General features: G+C 40.4%; 1 protein-coding gene across 1 annotated transcript in view; it reads left to right on the top strand.

The window, feature by feature from the left end:
- The window catches only part of kcnj3a (potassium inwardly rectifying channel subfamily J member 3a), a 312,747-nt gene extending 286,003 nt beyond the window's left edge, over positions 1-26,744 (top strand). The window contains exon 3 of the mRNA XM_043693782.2: positions 22,303-26,744. Coding sequence (XP_043549717.1) covers positions 22,303-22,898 — 596 coding nt within the window. The 3' untranslated portion in view covers positions 22,899-26,744. The remainder of the gene's footprint in view (positions 1-22,302) is intronic.
- The last annotated feature ends 290 nt before the right edge of the window (positions 26,745-27,034 follow it).

The raw sequence follows: 27,034 nt of genomic DNA on the forward strand, positions 1-27,034 counted from the left end.
GACCCTGGCACCTGGGAGGCAACACACCAACCGTTCACTCCCAACAAACCTTCTATCTGAGCCTCTAACTATTGAGTCCCCAATGACTAACACTCTCCTCCTTTCCCTCCTTCCCTTCTGTGCAACAGGGATAGGCTCTGTGCCAGAGACCTGGGCCCCACTGCATACCCCTGGTAATTCGTCCCCTTCAACAGTATCCAAAACAGTATACATGTTTTTCAGAGGAACAACCACAGGGGATTCCTCCACTGACTGTTTTTTCTCCCTTCGAACAGTCACTCAGCTTTCTTCGAGCCTGGGAGTAACTACTTCCATGTAACTCTTATCTATCACAGCCCCTGCCTCCCGAATGATCCAAAGTTCATCCAACTTCTGCTCCAGATCCCTAACACGGTCTTGGAGGAGCGAGAGTTGGATGCACTTCCTGCAGATGTACTTAGTTGGGACACGAATGGCGTGCCTCACCTCAAACATCATGCAGGAGGAACATTGCTTTCCCTGCACTGCCATCCCTGTTAGTCCCCTTAACACAAAGTGAAAAAGAAACGATGCTTACCTGATATGTCCCTGGTCTTTATGGTTAGAGGAAGTGGTTGGGTGGGAGGCCCTACAAAGGTAGGGTCTTGGGTTGAGAAAACACTGGCTTGTATAGCTGGACTGAAATAAAAATAAGAGGTCCCTCCTTTCCCAGAAATCTCTGCTCGGATAAACTTGGAGTTGACATGTGGGCAATGTTGTGAGATCACACTCAATGGAAACCAGTAATCCCCATGCAACCATGTTCTTGTTCTGTCTGCTACTCTCTGGCAGCAGAAAATGAAATGTTGACAGCTTTCTTTGACCAGAAAATAATTGTGACGTCCTTCACGCTACAGTGGTTTCTTAATTATGTGACCTTGCAAATCTATTCAGCTCTCGCCTGGAAGGAGCCAGGTTTCTGAAGATTGATGGACATGGTCAGCTTCACAGCCATTTACAAGCAATACCCACTCTTTCCAGAAATTATAAATGAGGGTACTGTAGTTGTCACATTTTATTAGCCTCTCGTTAGTAAAAATTCTTATGAGGTTCAGGTCAGAGAATTGCTCCATGAACATCCTCACTGGATATGACCTTCTGCTGATAGCCCTGCTCCCCATCCACCTCTTGCTCCCTTGTCTAACAGCTATATTTGCTTTGAATCACCTTTGCAGATTCTCCTAGTCATACTGTAATTCAAAGCGAAATTCCAACCATTACACCCATATCTGGGATTGTGCAAAAGCTTTAAAATCAGGACAGTCCTTCAGCAAAAGCTACACCACAACCTGTCAACTTTAGTAAGTTGAAAATCTCGAGAAATCATCAAACACATCAACAATTATAGCAACAATCAGCAGAAAACAATCAGCAATTAAGTAAAATAATTGATGATCATTTGTAAATAGTGCTGATGGTGGTGCTTCTTGTTATTGAATGCTGGTTCAGTGCTGCAAAATTAACAGAGGTATGATTTGGAGCATAGAGATCCAAAATAGCAGAGCTTGCATCGGTTCAGCATTACACAGTGATTGATATCTTGATTACTTAGACTGCATGCTTCTTGTGGATGCTTATTGTGTGTGTCACGACCATCACCAATATGGTCTGGCATAGTTAGTACCTGAAATATGCAGGTGTATACCATAGGTACCACTTTGCAGCTCCAAATAATTAAATAATTAAAGCTTAAACATTTGGCTTCTGTTTTTATATTTCATATGCCCGTACTGCATGTTGTGATTTCAGCTCATAAACTCTGTCAACAATACTAACCTTGTAAATAATAAGGAAGTTGAAAGACAGCTACCCGTGAAGTTTGACATCAAAGACAGCCTCACAGAACAGTCATGGCACATCTCCTACTAACCAATAATATAGTCCTGCATTTCAGTGCTGCACTTTGGAGTACACCATCTCCTTTCATTGTAATGTTGCTGCCCAGGTACTTTGTACATAGGGACAGTCATGCATCTCATGGATAGGACCAGGGTTCATTTCAAGAGTTCTCATTTGCTCTCTTAGTGCTAATTCACTTTGTACGTACTTGAATGTTCAAAACATCCCTGCCTTGTTTTCCCTCAACTTTTTGTACTTTGTCCCCTCAGCTGGAGCTTAAAGGCTCACAGCACTTCTATCTTGCTTTGCTGTTTAGCATAGACAGAAAACCAGGAAGCTTGTCACAATTGTCTGCTGTCAAGGGGAGGGCATGTCACCGTACAACACCATGCCACATCAATCTCGTATCTACGCAATAAGCTTTAACCAAATAGGTTAAAGTCGAAACAAAGAACTCAGATAGGCGAAGGGAAGGCAGCCTTCAATTAAATCTGTATCAGCACAGTCCAGATGGTAAGCTAAGGTCACTCCTGCAGGTCCAATACATTCAATTCAGGAAGTTGCAGTCCATCAGTCAGAGAAGTTCTGAGAAATTAGTTAGGGGTCCAGTAACTCATCAGTCGAGAGAATGGTAGAATAATGCTAAAATTAGGCATCCTGTGGAGATTGACCCTTAAATATGAACACATTTATGAATATGCACTTGTATTTACAATGGAATGTCAACCATTCCACCTCTGTGCCCTAAGAAGAGATTTTTTCTGGTTCTGTCTCATGCACTGTGAGGGGTAACTCCACTGGCAGCACTTGACCAGATGCATGTTTGGGCTATAAAAATGGTGCCAGCCTGAGAATTCCAGGAAGTCCCAGTAGAGTATTTCTGCCTCTGATGAGAGGGAAGATAGGATGAACATAAAGGTGTGATGCAAAGGTAATCAGCAGACTTTTAGAAAATAGTATGAGCAGCCTCGCTGGGGCTCACAAAGAGAAACCCTGCCTAAACCTTATCAGTCAATTTCTGGTAAAATTCGGCACTTAGGCTGTCACAGCAGAGAAGAAGGCCATTCAGCTGTTGATGTTCATCACTGTACAGGATCAATTAAGCTAATAATCTGTTCCTATAGCCTTGCAAGTGTTTTCTGTTTAGATAATTAGCTATTTCCCTTTTGAAATCCAAGACTAATTCTGCCTCCACCACATATTCTAACACTATATTCAGATCCTAACCACTTGCAGCTTGTAAAAGGTATCCCTTCTGTAACCTTTGGTTGTTTTATTCTTCATCTTAAATTGATGTCTTATGATTTTTAATCCTTCCACTGGGAGAATAGTTTTCTATACCTACCCTGTCTAGACTAGACATGTTTTGAACAGCTCTATTAAATCTCCTGTCAACTTTCTCTTCTCAAAGAAGAACACTTCCAGCTTCATCAGTCTATCCACACAACTGAAATTCCTGATCCGAGGAACTACGTGCATAAAATATTTTCTGCATCACTGTAATGCCTTCTCATTCTTCCTGAAGTGTGGTTTTAGAACTAGAAACAATATTCCTAAAGAGACAGAATGTGTTTTTTTTTAAAATAAAATCCATTGTAACTTCCTTGCTTTTGTCCAATGTGCATTTATTTATAAGATTTTGAATCCCTGTTTGCCTCATTAAATTGAGGTAATTTGGGCTAAGGTTAGAAACAGGAAAGGAGAGGTTACCATGTTGGGAGATTTCAAGAGGCCTCCAAATAGTTCCAGAGATGTAGAGGAAAGGATAGCAAAGATGATTCTGGAATGGAGTGAGAGTAACAGGGTGGTTGCTATGGGGGCTTTAACTTTCTAAATATTGACCGGAAATACTATAATTCAAGTACTTTAGATGGGTCAGCTTTTGTCCAATGTGTGGAAGATAATTTTCTGACACAGTATGTAGATAAGCCAACAAGGGGCGAGGCCACATTGGATTTGGTACTGGGCAATGAACCAGGCCAGATTTGGAAGGAGTGAGCACTTTGGTGATAGTGACCACAATTCGGTTATGTTTACTTTAGCGATGGAAAGGGATAGGTATGTAACACAGGGCAAGGGGGAAAGGCAATTATGATGCGATTAGGCAAGAATTAGAATGCAAGGGATGGGGAAGGAAACTGCAGGGGGTGGGGCACAATTGAAATGTGGAGCTTATTCAAGGAACTGCTAATGCGTGTCCTTGATAAGTATGGATCTGTCAGGTAGAGAGGAAGTAGTCAAGGAGCCATGGTTTACTAAAGAAGTTGAATCTCTTGTCAAGAGGAAGAAGAAGGCTTGTGTTTGGATGAGACGTGAAGGCTCAGCTAGGATTCTTGAGAGTTACAAGTTAACCAGAAAAGACCGAAAGAGAGAGCTAAAAAGAGCCAGGAGGAGACATGAGAAGTCATTGGCAGGTAGGATCAAGGAAAACCCTAAAGTTTTTAATAGGTACATCAGGAATAAAAGCATGACAAGTATGAGATTAGGGCCAATCAAGGATAGGAGTGGGACGTTGTGCATGGAGTTCAAGGAGATAGAGGCAGTGCTAAATGAATATTTTTCCTCGGTATTCACACTGAAAAAAGACAACGTTGTTGAGATGAATACTGAGATACAGGCTACTAGACTAGATGGGATTGATGTTTGCAATGAGGAGGTGTTAACAATTCTGGAAAGTGTGAAAATAGATAAGTCCCCTGGGCCAGATGCAGTTTGTCCTAGGATTCCCAGGGAAGCCAGGAAGAAGATTCCAGAGCCTTTGGTTTTGATCTTTATGGCATCATTGTTTATAGGAATAGTGTCAGAAGACTGGAGAATAGCAAATGTTGCCCCCTTGTTCAAGAAGGGGAGTAGAGACAAGCCTGGTAATTATAGGCCAGTGAGCCTTACTTCAGTTGTGGGTAAAGTGTTGGAAATGTTTATAAGAGATAGGATTTACAATCGTCGAGAGAGGAATAAGTTGATTAAGGATAGTCAACACAGTTTTGTGAAGGGTAGATTGTGCCTCACAAACCTTGTTGAGTTCTTTGAGAAGGAGATCAAACAGGTGGATGAAGGTAAAGCGGTTGATGTGGTATACATGGATTTCAGTAAGGCATTAGATAAGGTTCCCCACGGTACGCTATTGTACAAGATATGGACGTATGGGATTGAGGGTGATTTAGCAGTTTGGATCAGAAATTGGGTTAGCTGAAAGAAGGTGGAGGGTGGTGGTTGATGGGAAATGTTCATCCTGGACCTCAATTATTAGTGGTGTAATGCAAGGATCTGTTTTAGGGCCACTGCTGTTTGTCGTTTTTAAAAATAACCTTGATGAGTATGTTGATGAATGGATCAGTAAATTTGTGAATGACACTAAGGTCAGTGGAGTTGTGGATAGTGCTGAAGGATGTTGCAGATTACAGAGGGACATAGATAAGCTGCAGAGCTGGGCTGAGAGATGGCAAATGGAGTTTAATGCAGATAAGTGTGTGGTGATTCACTTTGGAAGGAGTAGCAGGAATAAAGAGTGTTGGGCTAGTGGTAAGATACTTGGTAGTATAGAAAAGAAGAGAGATCTTGGTGTCCATGTGCATAGATCCCTGAAAGATGTCACCCAGGTTGATGGGGTTGTTAAGAAAGCACACAGTGCGTTAGCTTTTATTTGTAGAGGGATTGAGTTTTGGAGTCACGAGGTCATGTTGCAGCTATACAAAATTCTGGAGCAGCCACACTTGGAGTATTGTGTACAGTTCTGGTCACCGCATTATAGGAAGGATGTGGAAGCTTTGGAAAGGGTTCAGAGAAGATTTACTAGGATGTTGCCTGGTATAGAGGGAAGGTCTTATGAGGAAAGGCTGAGGGACTTGAGGCTGTTTTTGTTAGAGAAAAGAAGATTGAGTGATTACTTAATTGACTTAATTGAGACATAAAAGATAATCAGAGGTTTAGATAGGGTGACCAGTGAGACCCTTTTTCCTCAGCTGGTGATGGCTAGCACCAGGGGACATAGCTATAAATTGAGGGGTGTTAGATATAGGAGAGATGTCAGAGATAGTTTCTTTACTCAGGAAGTAATAGGGCCGTGGAACACACTGTCTGCAACAGTAGTAGACTCGCCAACCTTCGGGGTATTTAAATGAATAAACATGGGCGGCACAGTGGCACAGTGGTTAGCACTGCTGCCTCACAGCGCCAGAGACCCGGGTTCAATTCCCGCCTCAGGCAACTGACTGTGTGTAGTTTGCACATTCTCCCCGTGTCTGCGTGGGTTTCCTCCGGGTGCTCTGGTTTCCTCCCACAGTCCAAAAATGTGCAGGTTAGGTGAATTGGCCACGCTAAATTGCCTGTAGTGTTAGGTGCAGTGGTAAATGTAGGGGAATGGATCTGGGTGGGTGTGCTTCGGCGGGTCGGTGTGGACTTGTTGGGCCGAAGGGCCTGTTTCCACACTGTAAGTAATCTAATCTAATCTAAAGTGGATGAAAATGGAATAGTGTAGCAGAGATAGGCTCAGATTGGTTCTACAGTTTGATCCGAAGGATCTGTACTGCATTGTTCTATGTTCTATATCCCTTTGACCCTGCTCGTATAGAAGAATTGCATCCTACATTGTCTTTCCTTGTTCATTCCACCAAAATGTATCACTTTGCACCACAAAGTCACAGAATTTTTATGACAAGTAAAGAGCCCATTCAGTCCATCATACCTGCACTGGCCTTTCACATGAGCATTCTTACCTAATGCTAATCCCTTGTTTTTCTCCTCCATACATTTGCACATTATTTTTATCCAAATAATCATCCAATAGCCTCTTGAAGGCCTCAATTGAACATGCTGCATCACATTTCCATGCAGTGCATTCCATACCTTAAATGCTCTCTGTGTGAAAATGTTTTGTTTTACTCATATCACCCTTGTTTCTTTTGCAAATCATGTTAAATCTGTGACCTCACATTCCTGTTCCTTTATGGATGGGAACAGTTTCTTCCTATCTGCTCCATCCAGCCCACTCATGATTTTGAAGGACTCCACCAATCTCCTTTTAGCTATCATCTCTCCAAGAAGAATGCTCCCAAACTCTTCAATCTATCTTCATAAAAGAAATTTATTATCCCTCGAAGCATTCTCATAAATGTCTTCTACACTATCTCCAATGTGTTCACATCCTTTCTATAATATGGCAATCAAAATTGTACATAGGCCTCCAGCTGGGGCCTAACAAGTGTCTTGTACAGGTTCAACATTACCTCCTTGCTCTGCTACTGTATGACCCTTTCAATAAAGCGAAGGATACTGCAAGGATGTCTACTGCTTTCTCACTTATCCTATCACTTTCAATGATCTGTGCACCTTTACCAGATCCCTTTACCTCTGTATCCCGTTTAGAATTGTACTCCTACTTTGTAATGTCTTTCAGCATTCTTCCTAACAAAGTGCATCATGTCACACTTCTCTGCATTAAAATTTATCTTTTATTATCTGCCTACTGCAACAACTTGTCTCTATACCTCTGGTATTCTACCCTGTCCTCCTCATGGTTTATAATTCTTTCAAGTTTTATGTCATGTGTCAACCTTGGAATTAACCTTTGCTTACCACGATCTGGATCATTATATACATAAAATGAGGAAAAACTTGGGCTCTGTACAGATGTCTTGGGAAATCCACTCCAAACCTTCCTCCCACCTGAAAATATCCATTGGCCATTATTTTGTACCCTATCCCTCAGCTAAGTTTCTATCCACATTATTATTGACCCTTTTATTCCATGAAGTATAACTTTCTTCATAAGTATATTGTGTGGCATTTTATCAAATATCTTTGGGAGGCCCCTTGACACCATATCAACAGTGTTTCCCACATTGAACACTTCTGTTGTCTCTTTAAAAATTCTCCACAACTTTGTCAAATACATTTTTTCTTTAGAAATCTATGACTTCTCTGCATTTAAATCCATCTGCATGTATCTGTCTGTTCCACTGGGAGGTCTAGTTGACTTTCAGTCAATTACTATCTACTTTTATGTACTATGCAAAGTTGTGTATTGAAAGGCAAGAAAAAACCTCATCACACTATACAGGAGATTCTGGAGTGCAACAGTTAATAGATTTTGCTGTTATTTTCTCCTAACGTGCAAAACTCAGTGACATCACTGAATCAACATGTTCTGCGCTTTTGTGACCAAGTTATGTCATCTGCTGAAACAGAACTTTTGAATTGAAGGGATAGGTGGACATCAAGGTGAGAGCTGCTTTTAATTTTTATGCAACTGGTTACTTCAAGGATCAAAAGTGAAGCTGTGTGGGATACCGCAATCTTCAACCCACAGATCATCAAGGCTGAGACTGATGCAATTTCTATGAGATCATATGACTTAATCTCTTTTCCTTCAGGTCAGCACTAAAGCCTGAGCTGGGTGCTTTGTTAATTACAAGCTACCTCCAGATACAGGGTGGTATTGAATGTACACATATTGCATTTAGAGCACCTTATCAAAACATGGCTGACTTCATTAGTAGAAAATTGTGAAACAACATCAGTGTGTAAATCATCTGTCATCATTGTTATCACATTTTAGAAATCTGCACCAGGTACCCTGGAATCTGCCATGATGTCCATATCCATCATAACTGTCAGGTTTGCCCTACATTCCAGGGACGAAACGTCTTGTACGGATGGCTGTTGGGAATAAGAGCTAGCCTGATCAATCCATAGTTGAGACTCTATTGTACAACCTACTGACTGAAACTGATCACAGATACAATACAGTCCATTCTTCCTCCAGACCATGATGGAGCAAATGATAGGCCTCCTCAAAATGAGACACTGATGCTTATATCATTCTGCAGGGCATCTTTCAGTATACCGCAGACAGTGTGCCAGGTAATCCTAGCTTGCTCTTCTCTTTACAGTAGGTGCTGTCAAAGAAATGATGTGATAGACCCTGAAGAGCTGGGAGAGCGGCAGCAAACGTCTGAGAGAGATGAGGACAGTGAACAAAAAGAACATCACCTTCACCATGATAGAGTGGTACAGGATCAAACTCAACAAGCCAGACAGGAATTAATTGAGTTCTGAGGAAGAATCACTGGACCCAAAATGTTATCTCTGATTTCTCTCCATAGATGCTGCCTGGCCTGATGAGCTTTTCCAGTAATTTCTGTTTTTGTTTCTGATTTCCAGCATCCACAATTCTTTTGGTTTTTTATTTAGGAATTAATTGACTCTGGATTCCAGCAGATCTGAGTTGGGTGAAGATGTCAAAGACATCATTCATTGTAGATTTATTGCTGCTCCAAAAGCAAGCAGCCCTTGTTTAGTTCATTCATTCTTCGCGTTTCCTGTTGTTTAATAAACGTTACCATTGACAACTATTAGAATGCTTCCTCAAACATGACCTGCTATGTCATGTTGGATGTTAGGGAAAGATTTTCAATTCTTCAGACAGGATTCTAACATCATATGCTAAGGACGGATTGCTTCTGTACTTTCTTTCTTGCAGATACAGCCACAATGACACCCACTTAGAGGTGATGGTTTAACGCAACAATATACCTACAAATATTATATTTCACTTTACAATGGCGTGTCACCTAGGCCAAGTATGTGGCCTCAGAAGATTTTCTTTTTTGCCCTCACATTATGTTTAGGCGCAGTTCCGAGATCCACAACTGGTGTGGAGGAAATCTTACCAATAATGGACCCTATTGATCTTGAAGGTTTGGGCAGAAGACCTCAGGATCAGTTATGGCTAAAAGGCCTAGATTACTGAGAGTGACTTACCCAGATGCAGGCTCTCCTTCCCCCAATTGAACTTTAATAGGCTTGGGGGCAGTCACAGGTGAGGTGGAGTTATAGAGTCATGGAGATGTACAACATGGAAACAGACCCTTCGGTCCAACCCGTCCATGCCGACCAGATATCCCAGCCCAATCTAGTCCCACCTGCCAGCACCTGGCCCATACCCCTCCAAACCTTTCCTATTCATATACCCATCCAAATGCCTCTTAAATGTTGCAATTGTACCAGCCTCTACCAATCCTCTGGCAGCTCATTCCATACATGTACCACCCTCTGCATGAAAATGTTGCCCCTTAGGTCTCTTTTGTATCTTTCCCCTCTCACCCTAAACCTATGCCCTCTAGTTCTGGACTCCCCGACGCCAGGGAAAAGACTTTGTCTATTTATCCTATCCATGCCCTTCATCATTTTATAAACCTCTATAAGGTCACCCCTCAGCCTCCGACGCTCCAGGGAAAACAGCCCCAGCCTGTTCAGCCTCTCCCTGTAGCTCAGATCCTCCAATCCTGGCAACATCCTTGTAAATCTTTTCTGAACCCTTTCAAGTTTCACAACATCTTTTCAATATGAAGGAGACCAGAATTGCACGCAGTATTCCAACAGTGGCCTAACCAATGTCCTGTACAGCCGCAACATGACCACCCAACCCCTGTACTCAATACTCTCACCAATAAAGGAAAGCATACCAAACGCCTTCTTCACTGTCCTATCTACCTGCGACTCCACTTTCAAGCAGCTATGAACCTGCACTCCAAGGTCTCTTTGTTTAGCAACACTCCCTAGGACCTTACCATTAAGTGTATAAGTCCTGCTAAGATTTGCTTTCCCAAAATGCAGCACCTCGTATTTATCTGAATTAAACTCCATCTGCCACTTCTCAGCCCATTGGCCCATCTGGTCCAGATCCTGTTGTAAACTGAGGTAACCCTCTTCGCTGTCCACTACACCTCCAATTTTGGTGTCATCTGCAAACTTACTAACTGTACCTCTTATGCTCGCATCCAAATCATTTATGTAAATGACAAAAAGTAGAGGGCCCAGCACCGATCCTTGTAGCACTCCACTGGTCACAGGCCTCCAGTCTGAAAAACAACCCTCAACCACCACCCTCTGTCTTCTACCTTTGAGCCAGTTCCATATCCAAATGGCTAGTTCTCCCTGTATTCCACGAAATCTAACCTTGCTAATCAGTCTCCCATGGGGAACCTTGTCGAACACCTTACCAAAGTCCATATAGATCACGTACTACTCTGCCCTCATCAATCTTCTTTGTTACTTCTTCAAAAAACTCAATCAAGTTTTTGAGACATGATTTGAGTTAGAGGGTCTGACATCACCGGAGTCTCCTGAAAGGCAACTTCTGAGGGGGCCTGTGTGTGGTTCCTGTTCCTTCAGGACATCTGCTGGCATCACCCTCCACTCTTCTCGTGAGGAACGGGCACCTGGAATAAGGTCAAGATACCTTGTCTCTCTGTCGCCTACCCATTGATGCTGTGCACAATGGCTATAAAAATGGAATATTTGCGTCTCCAGTTGCCACTGAGCATTCTGTGAGATGTAATTTTTCATGGCAACTGCCATTCTGTTCATAGAGCTAGCACACAGCATACTGATAACGTTGGTGGATTCCTCCAAACATCGATCCAATTTAGCAATTGTCTTTGGCAAATGTCCCATGTTTGTTTGTGTAAATTAATGGAGTTATTAATGGCTGACAGGGGGTCCGCTTCTGCCTGAGGCTGTCTTGCATCCTTTAAGTGCTGTTGAGCTGGGGTGTTTCTTACTTAACCAGCTGCAAAGACCTGCTAGTGATGTTATCACCAGAATGTGTTTGCAGATCTAAACTAGCTAAAGTACCCACCCGGATTTCAATATCTGAGTTAATGGGGGTGTAGGAAACACCCTTGCCAGTGAATATTCTAATATATTGTGCCTCAGGAATGGAGGAGAAGTTGATTTCCAGAGGGGATGGTCTCTCACAGATGGAGGCTGTATGAATGCTGCTGGTGTCTACAAAAGACAAGAGATGGAATAAGTTATGCAGTAGGAATAGAAGCCTATTCTTATTAAGAATACCTTCACAGTGGTTGTAATGGGTGAACAATGCAGCTTAGCATAATAAACCTAATGTGTGTTTCCACGATATAGAGGTTTCAGCATCCCCAAATGAGCAATTAAAGTCCTCTACTATGAACTTAAGGATTCTCTCCTCTCATGGAATGAGGAGACGAATGTCGGGCACCCTTCTACATGTCTTGGTTCCCTTTGTCCTACTGTTGGGCTCTGAGAGTCAATGAGACAAAGGGAAGGAATAAGTGAGAAAGATGTGACTGACATTGCTAGTGTAGTGCAGGTAGGGGAAAGGTCATGTAGTGTCCCAAGTGTGAGAGTGGACGTGCAGAAAGTAGGAAGTCACTCGAGTGAGTCGGAGCATGCTGCATGCAATATTGAGTAGACATGAGCCTTGGTGGGAGGTGGATGAGTAGGAGAGTGTGAGAAACCAGAGGGAAGATGGTGGCACTTAATAGAAATCATTAACATTCTTATGGTATTGCTGCATGTGGTTCTGCATTGTGGGCATGGCTACTTTAAATCAGGCTGCAGCACCTGCCGCCATGGTCTCCATTGGCAGTCCAGAGGAAAGAGGACAGACCCCCCCCTCACCATAACCCCATTCAACAGGACCTCCAGATCCCTGCCAGGAAAGTGGGGTGTTAGTTTGTCTCAGTCATTTTGCTTCCAGTTGTATACCAACACATTAAGGGCAGTCCCTGGCTTGCAACATTTGAAATGATGCACAGCTGGGTGGTTTGAATATGTGCCAGTAATCTGAACACCAGAAGGACTCTGCATTGCCAAATACTTCCACCTCTCCTGTGAGCAAGATTGCCAAACTATATCATTAATTAGGTGAGCAGCGGAGAATTGAGAAAATTTGTGAGAGCTCATGGAGTGAAACACGCCAAAATTGATGAGCCAAAATATGGAAAAACTCAGCCCATATAACTCTTGGATTTGATTTTTTAAAAAGGATTAGTTTAGACAATGGCTATTTTAGTTACTGAGAATATAATGGGACTTGAAAAGCGTCGAAAACATTTTGATCACTGTGTGGGAACACAGTTTTGAGTTGTGCAATTGCAAAGATGAGATTACATAGACACAATCCATTATAGATTTTGATACATGCATTGTAGCAGGAAAATAATGAACAAAAAACTGCAAACAAAAAGGCAAATGTAAGAGAAAGCAAGTTAATGCAAGTATAAGGTGTCTATAATTGTAAATTTTGTGTTATACAATTTGAAGTCCTAATCTTCTAACCTATGGTTGACATTTACAAAATATGAATTATACTACAGTAAAAATTAGTTTGGATTGTTGTTGTAATGTTAAATTAAATATTGACATGACATTACAATGTAATAATGTTTCATTTCTAGATTAATGACCCCCCAGAGTATTATCAGAGCATAAATCCAACCAAGAGGATTACCAGTTACCTATCATAGAATCATTGAATAATAGAACACAGAGAGTTGTCATTTAGCTCTCTGTGCCTGTACCAGTTCTTTGATAGAGGCATCTTGTTAATTTTGTGCTTTCAAGTATCTATCCATTTCATTTTAAAAATTAATCATTACATCTGCTTTCACGGCATTCTCAGACAGCATGGCCTGAACCACAGGGAATCAGCCAATTGTTCACTTTGGTGTGTTTCATGGAGAGGTTTCGTTCCAGGAGCCCTTGCACTATTTCTCTGGCTGTTTTCCAGAACTCACTTCATTATATATCTACAGTAGAACTTGAATTATCTGACCAAGATGGGTAGGGAGTATTTTGTTCGGATAATCAATCTGATCGTAAACAAGTGGTAATTTATGAGTGTCAGTTATCCGAACATTTCTCAGTTATCAGGCAATAAAAGCCATAATTCCGTTTAACCGATAACTGATCTGTTGTAAACAAGCAATAATTTGTGAGTGCCGGTTATCGAACATTTCTCGGTTATCAGGCAATAAACGCCATAATGCCGTTTAACCGATAACTGATCTGTTGTAAACAAGCAATAATTTGTGAGTGCAGGTTATCGAACATTTCTCGGTTATCAGGCAATGCATGCCATAATGCTGTTTAACTGATTACTGACTGCTGAGTTGCCAAATGCTGTTTATATGGAACCTTTGGAGCTTGCTTGGATAATCAGAAATTTTGATAATTGATATTCGGATAATCAAGGTTGTACTGTACTATGATTTTGAGGTGCCCCACTCGTTCTATCCTTATGTCTCATATGAGGCAGAAACATTTGTCACTACTGGGACCTCCCAGGATTCCTGTTGCAGGTATTAAATTTAAAGCCAAGCTAAGTCAAATTCTGCCAGCCAAGAGTTGCCCTTCATAGTGCATGTAGTGGGAGAACCAAAAAGAAATATTTCTTAGGGCACATTGTGATAGTTCATTGCAAATACAAGGGCAAATTTGTAAGTCTGCTGCTTTGTTTGGGTATATTGACTCATAGGACTTGGGCATTATTGATTGGCCAGCAATTATTGCCCAACCCTAGTTGCCCTCGAGAAGGTAGTGGTGAACTGCCTTCTGGAACCACTGTAGTCCACATATTGTAGGTTGACTGACAATGCCGTTAGGGAGGAAATTCCAGGATTTTAACCCAGAAACAGTGAAGGAACAGCGATATATTTCCAAGTCAGGATGGTGTGCAGCTTGGAGGGAAACTTGAAGGTGGTGGTAATCCCAGTACCTGCTTATCCTTCTAGGTGGAAGTGATCGTAGGCTTGAAAGATGCTGTCTAAGGATCTATAACAAATTTCTGCAGTGTATCTTGTAGATAGTACACATTGCTGTTGGTGAGTGTCTGTGCTGGAGAGAGTGTATGCTGTGGATGCAGTTCCAATCAAGTAGGCTTTTTTTTTCACCCTGGAAGGTAATGATAATGTTTGTATGAGGGATATAGAGTCATAGAGACAGACAGCACAGCAACAGACCCTTTGATCCAATTCGTCCATGCTGACCAGATATCCTAAATTAATCTAGCCCCATTTGCCAGCATTTGGCCCATATCCCTCTAAACCCTTCCTATTCATATACACATCCAGGTGCCTTTTAAATGTTGTAATTATCCCAGCTTACACCACTTCCTCTGGCAGCTCGTTCCATACACGCACTACCCTCTGCATGAAAGATTTGTCCCTTAGGTCCCTGTTAAATCTTTCTACTCTCATCCTAAATCTATGCCCTCTAGTTCTAGACTCCCCCATCCAGGGAAAAGACCTTGGCTATTCACCCTATCCTTACGCCTCATGATTTCATAAACTACTTTAAGGTCGCCCCTTAGCCTCTGATGCTCCAGAGAAAATAGCCCCAGCCTATTCAGCCTCTCCCTACAGCTCAAATGCTCCAACCTTGGCAACATCCTTACAAATCTTTTCTGAACCCTTTCAAGTTTCACAACATCCTTCTTATAGGAGTGACGCCAGAATTACATGCAATATTCCAAAAGTGGCCTAACTGATGTCCTGTACAACCGCAACATGACCTCCTAACTCCTATACTCAATGCTTTGACCAATAAAGGAAAGCATACCAAACACCTTCTTCACTATCCTATCTACCTGCGACTCGACTTTCAAGGAACTATGAACCTGCACTCCAAGGTCTCTTTGTCCAGCACCACTCTCCATGACTTTACCAATAAGCATATTAGTCCTGTCCTGGTTTGCCTTTCGCAAATGTAGAACCTCACATTTATCTAAATTAAACTCCATCCACTCCTTGGCCCATCTGATCAAAATCCCATTGCACTCTGAGGTAACTTTCGTTGCTGTCCACTACTAGTCTGTTTTTAATGTCATCTGGAAGCTTACTAACTATACCTCCTATGTTCACATCCAGAGCCTTTTTATATAAATGATGAAAAGCAATGGACCCAACACCGATCCTTCCGGCATACCACTGGTCACAGGCCTCCAGTCTGAAAAGCAACCCGCTACCATCACCCCCTGTCTTCTACCTTCGAGCCAGTTCTGTATCCAAATGGCTAATTCTTGTTGTTGGAGCATGTCAACATAAAAAAAAGATGTTGGGTGTTTTGCAAAGCATTATGGTAGATGAGTCCCAAGGATCTGATGGGATCTATCCCAGAATACTAAGGGAAGCAAGGCAGGAAATTCCTGGGGCCTGTACAAAATCTTTGTATTTTCAAGTTGCAAGAAAAGGCCCGGACGACTAGATAATAGCCAATCTTGCTTCTTTGGTTAAGAATGTCAACAGGGTTAATCAGGAAATTGCAGGCTGGTGAGCCCTGCATCAGTGGTAAGGAAATTATTGAAGAATATTCTTAGGATCAGGGATTAACCCACAGTTGGAAATATATGGATTTATTAGTGATAGGCAGCATGGCTTTGTCGGGGGGGGTCACGTCTCATAAACCTGATTGAGTTTTTCAAGCAAGTGACAAAAGATGATTGATGAGGGCATGTCAGGGAATGTTGTCTACATGGGGTTTACCAAGGCCTTTGACAAAATCCCTCTTGGCTGACTGCTACAGAAGATGAAGTCACATGGATCCAGAACTGGCTTGGTCATGGCAGTGTAAGGGTGTCTTTCTGACTGGAGATTTGTGACCAATGTCAGTTAAGCACTGTCTGGCTTGTTGTTCATGTTGCTGCATGTTCTTCCATATTCAACATCCTCATCTTACTGCTCAATATTGATGTTGCACTCACAGCATCCACTGAACCCCATTTTCCTGCTTCACTTGTGAACAGCACAACATGCAGCATACTGTACTTGGTGTATTCTACAATGTCCCCTCCCTAAGACCGATACTTGGAAGTAGTCAGTTGCTGTCACCTTGACAGGATGGTCATTCACTCATTTAAGTTGCAAGTACTGCTCCTGCAGTTGGTCTAATTTGGTGACAGTGCCTTTAGCCACCCATATTGTGCAGTGACTCTGTTCCTGATTCATTGAGGAAAAACAATCAATAGATTCCAAGTCACTTGCATATCCTGAGAGGAACTTCAACTATGACATGTTCATATGGAGACTGTTCAGCACTTGCTGGAGGTTATCACTGGTCTTGGGCTTCCTGGCTCATCTGTTGCTTCTGAATTTCTCTCTGCTTTCATTGCACTACAGCAACAATTATGATAACCCCCGCTGTGGCTAGATCCATTGGTCATACTTTCAATAAACCTCTGTGGAAAAAAAATAAGAAACAGTGGTTAGCACTGTTGCCTCACAACGCCAGAGACCCGGGTTCAATTCCCGCCTCAGGCGACTGACTGTGTGGAGTTTGCACATTCTCCCCGTGTCTGTGTGGGTTTCCTCCGGCTGCTCCGGTTTCCTCCCATAGTCCAAAGATGTGCAGGTCAGGTGAATTGGCCATGCTAAATTGTCCGTAGTGTTAAGTAAGGGGTAAATGTAGGGTTATGGGTGGGTTGAGCTTCGGCAGGTCGGTGTGGACTTGTTGGGCCGAAGGGCCTGTTTCCACACTGTAAAGTAATCTAATCTAATCTAATCATAAAAAGTCTTCAGTAATGAGTAGTCAGCATTTTCTTTGTTCAACAATGATGGTTTAGCATAGTCCTTCATACCGTGGGGCATGAAGGACTTATACAAGGAATGCCCTATGGAATGTCTTTACGTGAACATTTAATATAAGGACCTTATTTCAATGAAAATAGGGTAAGCCATGTCATGCACATATAGTAAGAGATTGTAAGTGTTGTCTCCATATCCCATATGACCCAAGAAAGATGGTATTGCATATAAATGTTGCTGAATGCTTATAGTGATTAATTCTGCTTCATAGCGATCTTCAATCCGAAATGACCAGTGAAATGGTCAAGACTTTTTCTCACCAGGATTTCTATCCACACAGTTAAATACTGTATACATCTCACATGCAGGGTATTATGATTACAGTTAACTTCAACCTGTATAATGAAACTTTCTGGTTCATGCAATTGAAGGGCCTCACATTCATTCACAAGTAAAGCTTATTGCCAGACAGGAAAAAAAATCAATTGCTCCCCTTTTGTATGGACACAGACATTTTTCATTTCCAGGGTGCACTTACAAGTTGCATGAGTTTTTTGGAAAGCAAAGCAGATTGTACTTGGTTCAGTGAATCACAGGCTCAGCATGATAATCAAGGGCAACGCAGCCCAACCTGTACAGACCTTCCACAAGTTCTCATACACCCTTTTGGAATTACAACTTCATCTCCAACATTACCCATTCAGCCCTGCCCTACAGCTTAGTCATGCCAACAATCATGTTGCACCATACCCTTTTTGAAGCAAGGGTTATCCTCCTCATTGCCATGGCAACCAATTTCTCCAATGCACTATTATTTCCTCTGAACCTCCTATAGATCGAGTTGCCTCCTTCATAATTATTGTTCACTCTGTATCCTGCCATGCTACCTCCATCCCCAGAATTGAGTTCTTCAACTTCCCTATCACAGTGGTTGCCCTTCATACCCGACTTTGACTTTCTTTGAGCTGAACCGCAGGACTTCCAGCATCCACCCTCCTGACCGATTTTTACATACAGCCCCAACTGATCGATGACTGGACCCATTACTAATCTCTTTGTATATTCTAATTTATCATTACTGCCTGAACTGGTTACACTCAACCTCGACTGATCATGGCTCAATCATCGAATTGTCATAATATGGCCCCCATGACCTGAAAATCACAAGGCCCTGACTGATTTTGCTCAAACCTCTGAATTGATATCAATTGCTGCCCATGATATGTCTTGTCAGGACATCTGACGATGACTGTCTCCTTTTGAGACATGGCCCGTTGGTTGAAGCAAATGCAGTATGTTTGCAACATAAGCTGCTGGCACATGATGCATATGTGAGACTGACAGCAACATGACAAGGGTATCTTACAGCAAAATGTCCACCTCCTTGATAGATAACTACTGACAACCCTGATAAGCTGCTTGACTTTGCATCTGCATTAAAAGGCAAGTCAAAGTGGAAATACTATGGGCCTTTACTTCTGGCTGAGAGGGCTAAGTGCAAAAGAACAAGGCGAGACAGAAATGCTGTGAGCATCCAAATACGCACAAAATGAATGAATTCTAAGAGAGCAAAAGAAGAGCCCTGAGATGCACCGGGTCCAATCCATGAGTTGGGTACCTGACCCCATGCTCAATGTCCTGGCAACAGCATTAGAATGAAAGGTGCTTGTACACTCCAAAATGCAACATTGACATGCAAAACTATTGTAAGTTGGTTGGGGATGTTGCTGGGGATGTGGTCAGTCACTGCCCCGGGACATGCCCTGAGATATTTCTCAGTACTGATGGAGGACTGGAAGAACAAGTGGTGAGAGCACAGGCGGTCAGGCAGCATCCGAGGAGAAGGAAAATTGACGTTTCGGGCAAAAGCCCTTCCCTTTTGCCCGAAACGTCGATTTTCCTGCTCGGATGCTGCCTGACCTTCTGTGCTTTTCCAGCACCACTCTAGTCCAATCTCTGGTTTCCAGTATCTGCAGTCCTCACTTTGCTGAGAACAAGTGGTGAGCTGAGTTTGCCCAATACCCATTTTGCATCCCACGTGAGGAAATGTTGACATCTACTTTCTATCTGGCAGGTGGGAGAATGAAAACTGCATATTAACGAGACAAGATTAGTTAATAATAGCACGCAAATTCATGCAAATGGGCCTCATGATACTAAGTGGTGAGACACTTGTCTGCATGCTCAACACTTGGTTGGAGAATCAGACTTTTCATTAGTGTTCAGAATCTCATTTCTGCCTATCTCATCCTGTTTTCCCAATGGACTTACAATGTTCTTCAGAGGCTTGTAAGTTTCATCCTAAATTCCAGATTGCAGCAACTTACTGAATAAAGGCTTGCCTTTGGTACCTTTATCAAACATCAATGTATGACTTCCCATTATCAACCCTATGGCTATTAGAAACAGTTCTGTCATCCCCATTCAAAACATACCTAAACCTTGTTGGCTTAAAACCCTGACTCTGCTACTGTCTCTGCGTAGCTGAAATCCTCCATCCCTCTTATCATTCTAGTAGATCTTTTTGAAAACCTCTGTGTTGACTCTTCCTAAAGTGCGATTCCTAAAATTGAACACAATATTTCATATAGGTCAAATCAATGGTATAGAAAGGTTTAACATAACCGTTTTGCTTTTGTACTCCATACCTACATTAATAAAGTTAATATGAAAATTCATATTCATAGTATCCACTCTATTATCCTCATCAATCCATTGTATTACTTTATCAAAGTTGTCAATCACAATAGGTCTTTATAGAGTAATAGAGTCATACGGCATGGAAATGGACCCTCCAGTCCACACCCAAACTAAACTAGTCCCACCTGCCTACTCCTAGCTCATAACCCTCCAAACCTTTCCTATTCATGTATCTATCCAAATGTTTTTTAAATGTTGTAATTGCACTACATTCATCACATCTCGGGGAGTTCATATGAACCAATCTCTGTGCAAACAATTTGCCTCTTATGTCTTACTTAAATCTCTCTCCTCTCACGTTAGAAATGTACCTCCTAATCTTGAAATCCCCTATCCCAGGGAAAAGACAACTACCATTAATGCTATCTATAACTCTCATTATTTTGTAAACTTCTACCAGATTGCCTGTCAACCTCCTACCCTTCAGTGAAAAAAGCCCAAGCCAATCCAGCCTTTCCTTATAACTCAAACCTTCCATACCAAGCAACATCCTCGCAAATCTCTTCTGAACCCTCTCCAGCTTAATAATATTCTTCCCATAACTGAGTGACCAGAACTGGATACAGTATTCCAGAAGAGGCCTCACCAATGTCCTGTACAACCTCAGCATGACTTCCCAACTCCTATGCTCAAAAGACTGAGCAATGAAGGCAAGCGTGCCAAATGCCTTTTTAACCACCCTGTCTATACTGATGCAAACTTCAAAGAATTATATACCTAAACCCTTATGTCCCTCTGTCCTACAGCACTAACCAAGGCCCTACCATTAACTGTATAAGCCCTAAACTTGTTAGTTGTACCAAAATGCATTATCTTGCATTTATCCAGATTGAACTCCATCTGCCATTTTTCAGGCCATTGATCCATTTGGTTAAGATGCCTTTATAAACTTAGAAAATCTTCTTCACTCTCTACTATGCCACCAATTTTGATGTCATCTGCAAACTTACTAACCATGTCTTCTATATTCTCATCCAAATTATTTTTATAAATGACAAACAAAAGAGACCCAGAACCAATCCCTGTGGAACATTGCTGGTCACAGGCCTGCAGTCCGAAAAACAACCCTCCATCATTACTCTCTGTTTCCTGCCATTAAGCCAATTATGTAACCAATTGGCAAGTTTATCCCGAATCCCATGTGACCTAACTTTGTTAATTAGTCTACCATGCAGAACCTTCTTTGCTGAGTTACATTTATTTGCCCACACTTTTCCATACAAGTAATGTACAATTAATTTTGTCTTGGATTATTGTCTTTCAAGTTTTTGGCTAACTGACTTATAGTTGCCAAATTTATCCTTGTATCCTTTTTTAAGTAATTTGGAACCATTGAAACACTGCCAGAGCTGGAAGAATTGCAAAATTCTTGCCAGATGCTCAGAAATTTACCACTGTTACTTTGCCTAGCATGCATCTCTCTAGTCTGTGTTACTTTTCCTATGTGCATAGAGTTTTTCAATTATGGATTACGTTTCCTTCATTGTTACAAGTATTGGATAGAATTTAGTGCCTCCTTGGAAGTGAGTTTGGAGGTGGAGGCAGAGGGGTTAATCAGGCAGGAAAGAGACAGATTAGAACTGTCACTGTCTTCCCACTTCCAGCCGATAGTATCTGGGCTAGGGAAGTTTGTGGATAGATCTTCTGCCTGGAGGCTAATGAAGGATGCCTCATCTTCCCTGCTGTAGGTATTGAACTCTTTGATGACTCACCACATCAGAATAGCAAAGATGGTGTAGGCCCTTATTCAAAAGCACAGTTCCTGATTGAGGGAAGGGGATATGTGCTGAGAACCACCTCTGTGCCCTATCTCCAATCACCCTTGTATCTTCATCTCAGTCTCATGAACTCCCACCTCAAACACCCACACTGTCCTCACTGACTTTGACCCAAGATTCTTTGTTGATTCTGTTGGCTGCATTGCTGGCAGCTACCACTGCTCCAAGTTTCTTCTGATTGGCAGCTCTCAAAGACAAGACTTCCACTTGTGGGCTGCTTAAATGTGGTTAAGTTCTTATAGTGGCCACTTTCTCGCACTGACTCTCCAGGCAGTAGATGAGATTCTTCCTGCCTGGATTAAATTCACACAATATATCAAATATTTATAACTCTATGGAACATATTTGAAGACTAAGGATGTGTTCAGCAGTAATTCATCTTTCTGATTGAAAGTTTTATGAGGAATGGCTTGTATTTACAGACATTTAAAAGCCTGAAGTTCTGCTTCCAGTTAATTGGTATAAGGTTGATTGTGGAATGTTAATTTTATGCGTGATCTTTGGCTTTTAAAAAGTGACTAACATTTAGCTACCTATGAATTTTTTTAGAAATCAATAATCAGATTAATACTGCCTGTCTTAAATTCTGACATTATTGATTTACATTTGTACTTTCTATCTAGGCATGACATGCCAAGCAAGGACATCATACACAGAAGATGAAGTTCTTTGGGGAAACCGTTTTTTCCCAGTTATATCCCTGGAAGAAGGATTCTTCAAAGTGGATTACTCTCAATTTCATGCAACATTTGAAATTCCAACACCGCCATACAGTGTAAAAGAACAAGAGGAAATGCTATTTATGACTTCTCCTTTGATGGCCCCAGCTGTTAACAATAGCAGAGGCACTGTGCCAGATAGGAATGATTCTGTGGACTGCTTCAATAGTGTTGATGATCTAAGTACCAGGATACCATTGAAACTGCAGAAGATTACAGGGAGGGAAGATCTACCAAAAAAATTACTAAGAATGAGTTCCACCACTTCAGAAAAAGCATATAGTATGGGAGATCTACCAATGAAGCTGCAACGAATCAGTTCGGTTCCTGGAAATTCAGAGGAAAAACTGGTGCCAAAGACCAGTAAGGTGACCTGTGACCCAATGAGCCAATCTGTGGCTGATCTGCCACCAAAACTACAGAGATTAGCAGGTGGTTCAAGGATTGAGGGAAACCTTCCTCCCAAACTGAGGAAAATGAATTCTGAACGTTTTACGTAACTTCAGAAACTTTTTGACGGACACTAAAATCTAATTTTTGATCAAAGGCAATTCTATTGTAATTTTCAAACTTTAATGGGACTAATATACTGCAATTAATATTTACAAATTAGGGCAAAGTTTCATTAGCACTACTTGCATTCTGAGATGTTAATTAAACAGCTGCAGTGAAATGTAATGTTTATTGCTTTGATACAAGACCTAAGCCACTTTAAATTCATTGTAATGTTACCATTAACGAGCATGTAGTATCACAAACAGCATGCAATAATATGTGCAGCTCTTGCATATTGTTTTATGGCATGATTCACATTAAATTTATATTTATTCAGTAGTAGCAAAAAACAATTAATAAGAGGTTTTGCTCTGCCTCATAAAATGTATTACAGAATAGGATCTTAAAGTCCAGCAGAGTGTATTGGTAAAGAAGTATGGATAACTTTTGTTGATTGATTTCACATTTTAAATTAAAATTAAGATGATTATCTTCAATACTTACATACTTATGTATATCAAATTATAATATGTTCTCTTTAAACTAGTCCTTTTCAATGCATGTTTTTCTTACTAAATTAGAGAAGGCTATAGGCAATACGGAGCATGCAGAGCTCTTGACAGAAAGATTTAGCCTTAAATGATCTGGTATCTTCCTGTTTTATGTTTTATTGGCCTCACTTTATTTTTGTTCAGTTTTGAAATAATGCTTTTTCAGAGTATACACAGACTGTGAGAGTGGTGGTGCTGGCTGCAGTAAGGATGATGGAAAATGAAAAGATGTATTATGGTAACATGACTGCACAGCAGGTCTGTGTTTAAGCATCACACATAACACCATTTTTCTTCAGCCTGCATCATAATATGAAATGTATAAAGTCTAACATTACCAAACTAGTAGTGTCTTCAGGCAAGCAGACTTTATGCGTATAAACAAAAGATTATTTGAATTACTCAAGGAATATGGAATAGTTGTACTTATTCCTACTGCAGCCTCAGTTTTTAGCTGAAACTATGCTAAAACTTTCAACTGTTTATGCTGTTTCATTTTTACAGACTACAGTGTCCTTTGTCAATAATGTATGATAGGTTTTGCATCAGATTTTTGTTAAAATCTATTTTCCAGTCTTTAGCTACTATGCAAAATAGTAAAACTAGTTTCAACAAAATTAATGCATATGAATGTTGTTATATCAACGTTTTTATTTTGCTTCCATCAAGATGATTTGTCCTTTGTCCAAAACTGGGAAAAGGTTTAACTTTAATGACCTGTGTCTTTTTGTTTCCTGCTTCCAATATTCATTGTTCACATTGGAATTCTATTTATTTTTTAGTTTGATAAATATATTGTAATCACTTACAGTTGTATAATAGATTATTTACTGACATTGTAACTTTAGATGTAGGATAGATTAATGACACAAAGCCTACAAGTGCTATTTATGGTCAAACTGAGATCCCCAGCAGCAGTGATCACTTTTTGTGATGTATACTGTGGAACTCCTATAATAAGGTAAGTGATGTGAATTGCAAATAATTTTATTGAGGAGAAACTCTTTTGTGAGTTAAGAGTTTGGGCTGCTCACTGAATACAATTTATGTGTAAATGTGTATACAAAAATCTATTTACCTAGGGAAAGGTACATTTTAAAAAGGGCATTTCTAAATGAAAATTTATACAATAATATGCTTATAGGTAAATTTATAAATTCTGTAATGCTAGAAGTTGCACTAAGAATCACTGCTTAATTTATTCTATTAAAGTCCACAATGTTTCATAGTGTGATCTTGCAGAAACAAAAATACATTATTTGACCAAGAACAGGTATAGGATGCCAGCAGAAAGAACAGATATTTTAGAGAAGCTAGTAAATTAAACAAGAGTTTAATCTATTTCATGGAATACTAAGTGTAAGATGAAAGAATTATTGAGTTTAGAGTATTCTGACTGGCAAAATCTAGGCTAAATCTACAGCCTTCTGAGAAGCAGGAACTCATAAAACATTGGCTTTCATTTGTAAGTTTAAAACTACTTGCCCTGTATTAACTATCGTGATCAATTATCAACTATCTTGACCATTTGACATTACAATTACTTATGATTTCAGTTGCAGTTCTGTATTTTTTATGCCTTGAAAAGAGTGAAGCATCATTAGCACCTCTTACTAAAGTAATCTTACAAGCATAAATAATTGGGATCCATTTTGACTTATTTTTCTGTTTGCTTCCCCTAAAGTTTTAACTGCCCTGATGTTAGTGATGCGTGCTGGTCATTTTGGATGCAATAATAACCAATCTTTTGCAGTATATTTGACTGTGGATATTAATTTAATACACCTAAACATGTCGTCTTTTTTCATTTCTACTGATGTCAACAGAAGCTGAAAAAAAATGTTTAACAGATGACTGAACCAATATTATTTGCTTCAACTACAATCCATTATCCAAATTGACTGCTTTGTTTTTGAACTGCATGTCAAGAGTTGACAGGATATCCACTTGTGATGTCCGCACATACATTTTTTTTTAAGTCAATGATAGGTACCTTAGTTAATTTTCCCCTCCCAACACAACTTTTGCTAAAATCATCTATCACAAAGCATAGTTACCCTAATCTAGGAACAGCCAGTAGACACCGAACAATGTAACTCAGTTTTTCTACAAGGTAATTTGTTTATGTAAAATGTTACCATCCTTAAAAAATACTGGCAGAACTCTTTTGAATTGGTCATTGACTGAAATCATGAAAATAATTGAATTAACAACACATTTGGAACTAGTTAATCACCGTAGATTGTTCTTTATCTGTCATGAATGTTTGTGACTAGGATATCAGCTAAATTGAACAATCCACATCTGCCTGAACACAGTATGGCAGCATAAATATATTTTTACAGGCATGGTCAGCAGTTTGTCTCAGCAAAAACTGGGTACAATCTCTTGCACCAAGACAACTTTTCAAACTTTTTATTGTACTCTGTCCCAGAATTTCTGCAAATGATATACTGGTCTACAGCTGGATCAGGGAAACCAGTGAAAATCATATGGAATATGTGACTGCAGATTTAGAATTGTTTACATTCTTCTTTGGGACTTCACTGGTCTCAAAGCTCCAAAGATTCAGGGCTTTTGAGGTCCACATTGTTGGGTTGTGGTTTCTTGCCTGGCCTTCATTCATTTCTTAGTCATAGAGCCCTACTCAATTCTCCCTAAATCTTGAGTTTAGACCTCTTTCCTATATTTTTCGGCTCCAAATGTGGTCTCCAACCAGCACTGTGCAGTTTTGGATTTCACCTCATACCTAGTCCCTTGCGTCCAAGTCCCAGTTTCCTTCCTTGTATCTCTATCACCATGCCATTTAGGTTTCCGCTATGGGAGGACACCATCTATATTAAAAAAATAAGAGTTTTGCTTTGTCTGCTTTTGGAGATATCAACCAGATAAAACAGACCTGCACAGATCTTTTGAACACATTACACTGTATTTGTGCTATTTTCATTAAGTTCACTCACACTGTTGGCTTTAGTATAACATCCCAGGCCAATCCCCCAGTTATATTAATGGATTGACTTGATGAAACAACAATATAAGAAATAACCAACAACAATTGATACAAAATGAATTAGAAATAAGTTCATAATCTTTGACATGTAGATTTTTAAAAACAATCACACAATTTTGTATTAAAGATCTAATCCATGCAAATTGTTTAATCAGTAATGAATTTCCAAAAAGATATTGCACAAAATTGTTTTCTTTCAGGTGTTGCTTCATTCAGTTTTCAATATATAACTTTGTGTCTAATTCTGTGATTATGCTATCAGATATTCTGTGAATAAAGTGTACATTTCTAACATTTGCTATTTATATAGTTTTTTTTTATTTCCTGAAACTTCTGGCTTGGATTTTTATTTTCACTGCTGTAAACCTCTGGCCAAGATATACATGAACAGCAAATTTGATTTAGTATTAAAACATTGTCAGTGGAAAGTTGATTTACTACAGTACAGTGTTGACTGCTAGTTTTTGATTATATGGATCTTATAAGCACATGGATATGGGAAAATTCTTGCTTGATAAGAACAAAAATAATAGATTCTTGATGTTGAGAAATAAGTCTAATATTCTATTCCAGGTAGAAT

Source organism: Chiloscyllium plagiosum, unplaced genomic scaffold (genome assembly GCF_037043375.1).
Source record: "Chiloscyllium plagiosum isolate Xiang-an unplaced genomic scaffold, Cpla_swu_hap1 HiC_scaffold_7, whole genome shotgun sequence".
NCBI lineage: Eukaryota > Metazoa > Chordata > Chondrichthyes > Orectolobiformes > Hemiscylliidae > Chiloscyllium > Chiloscyllium plagiosum.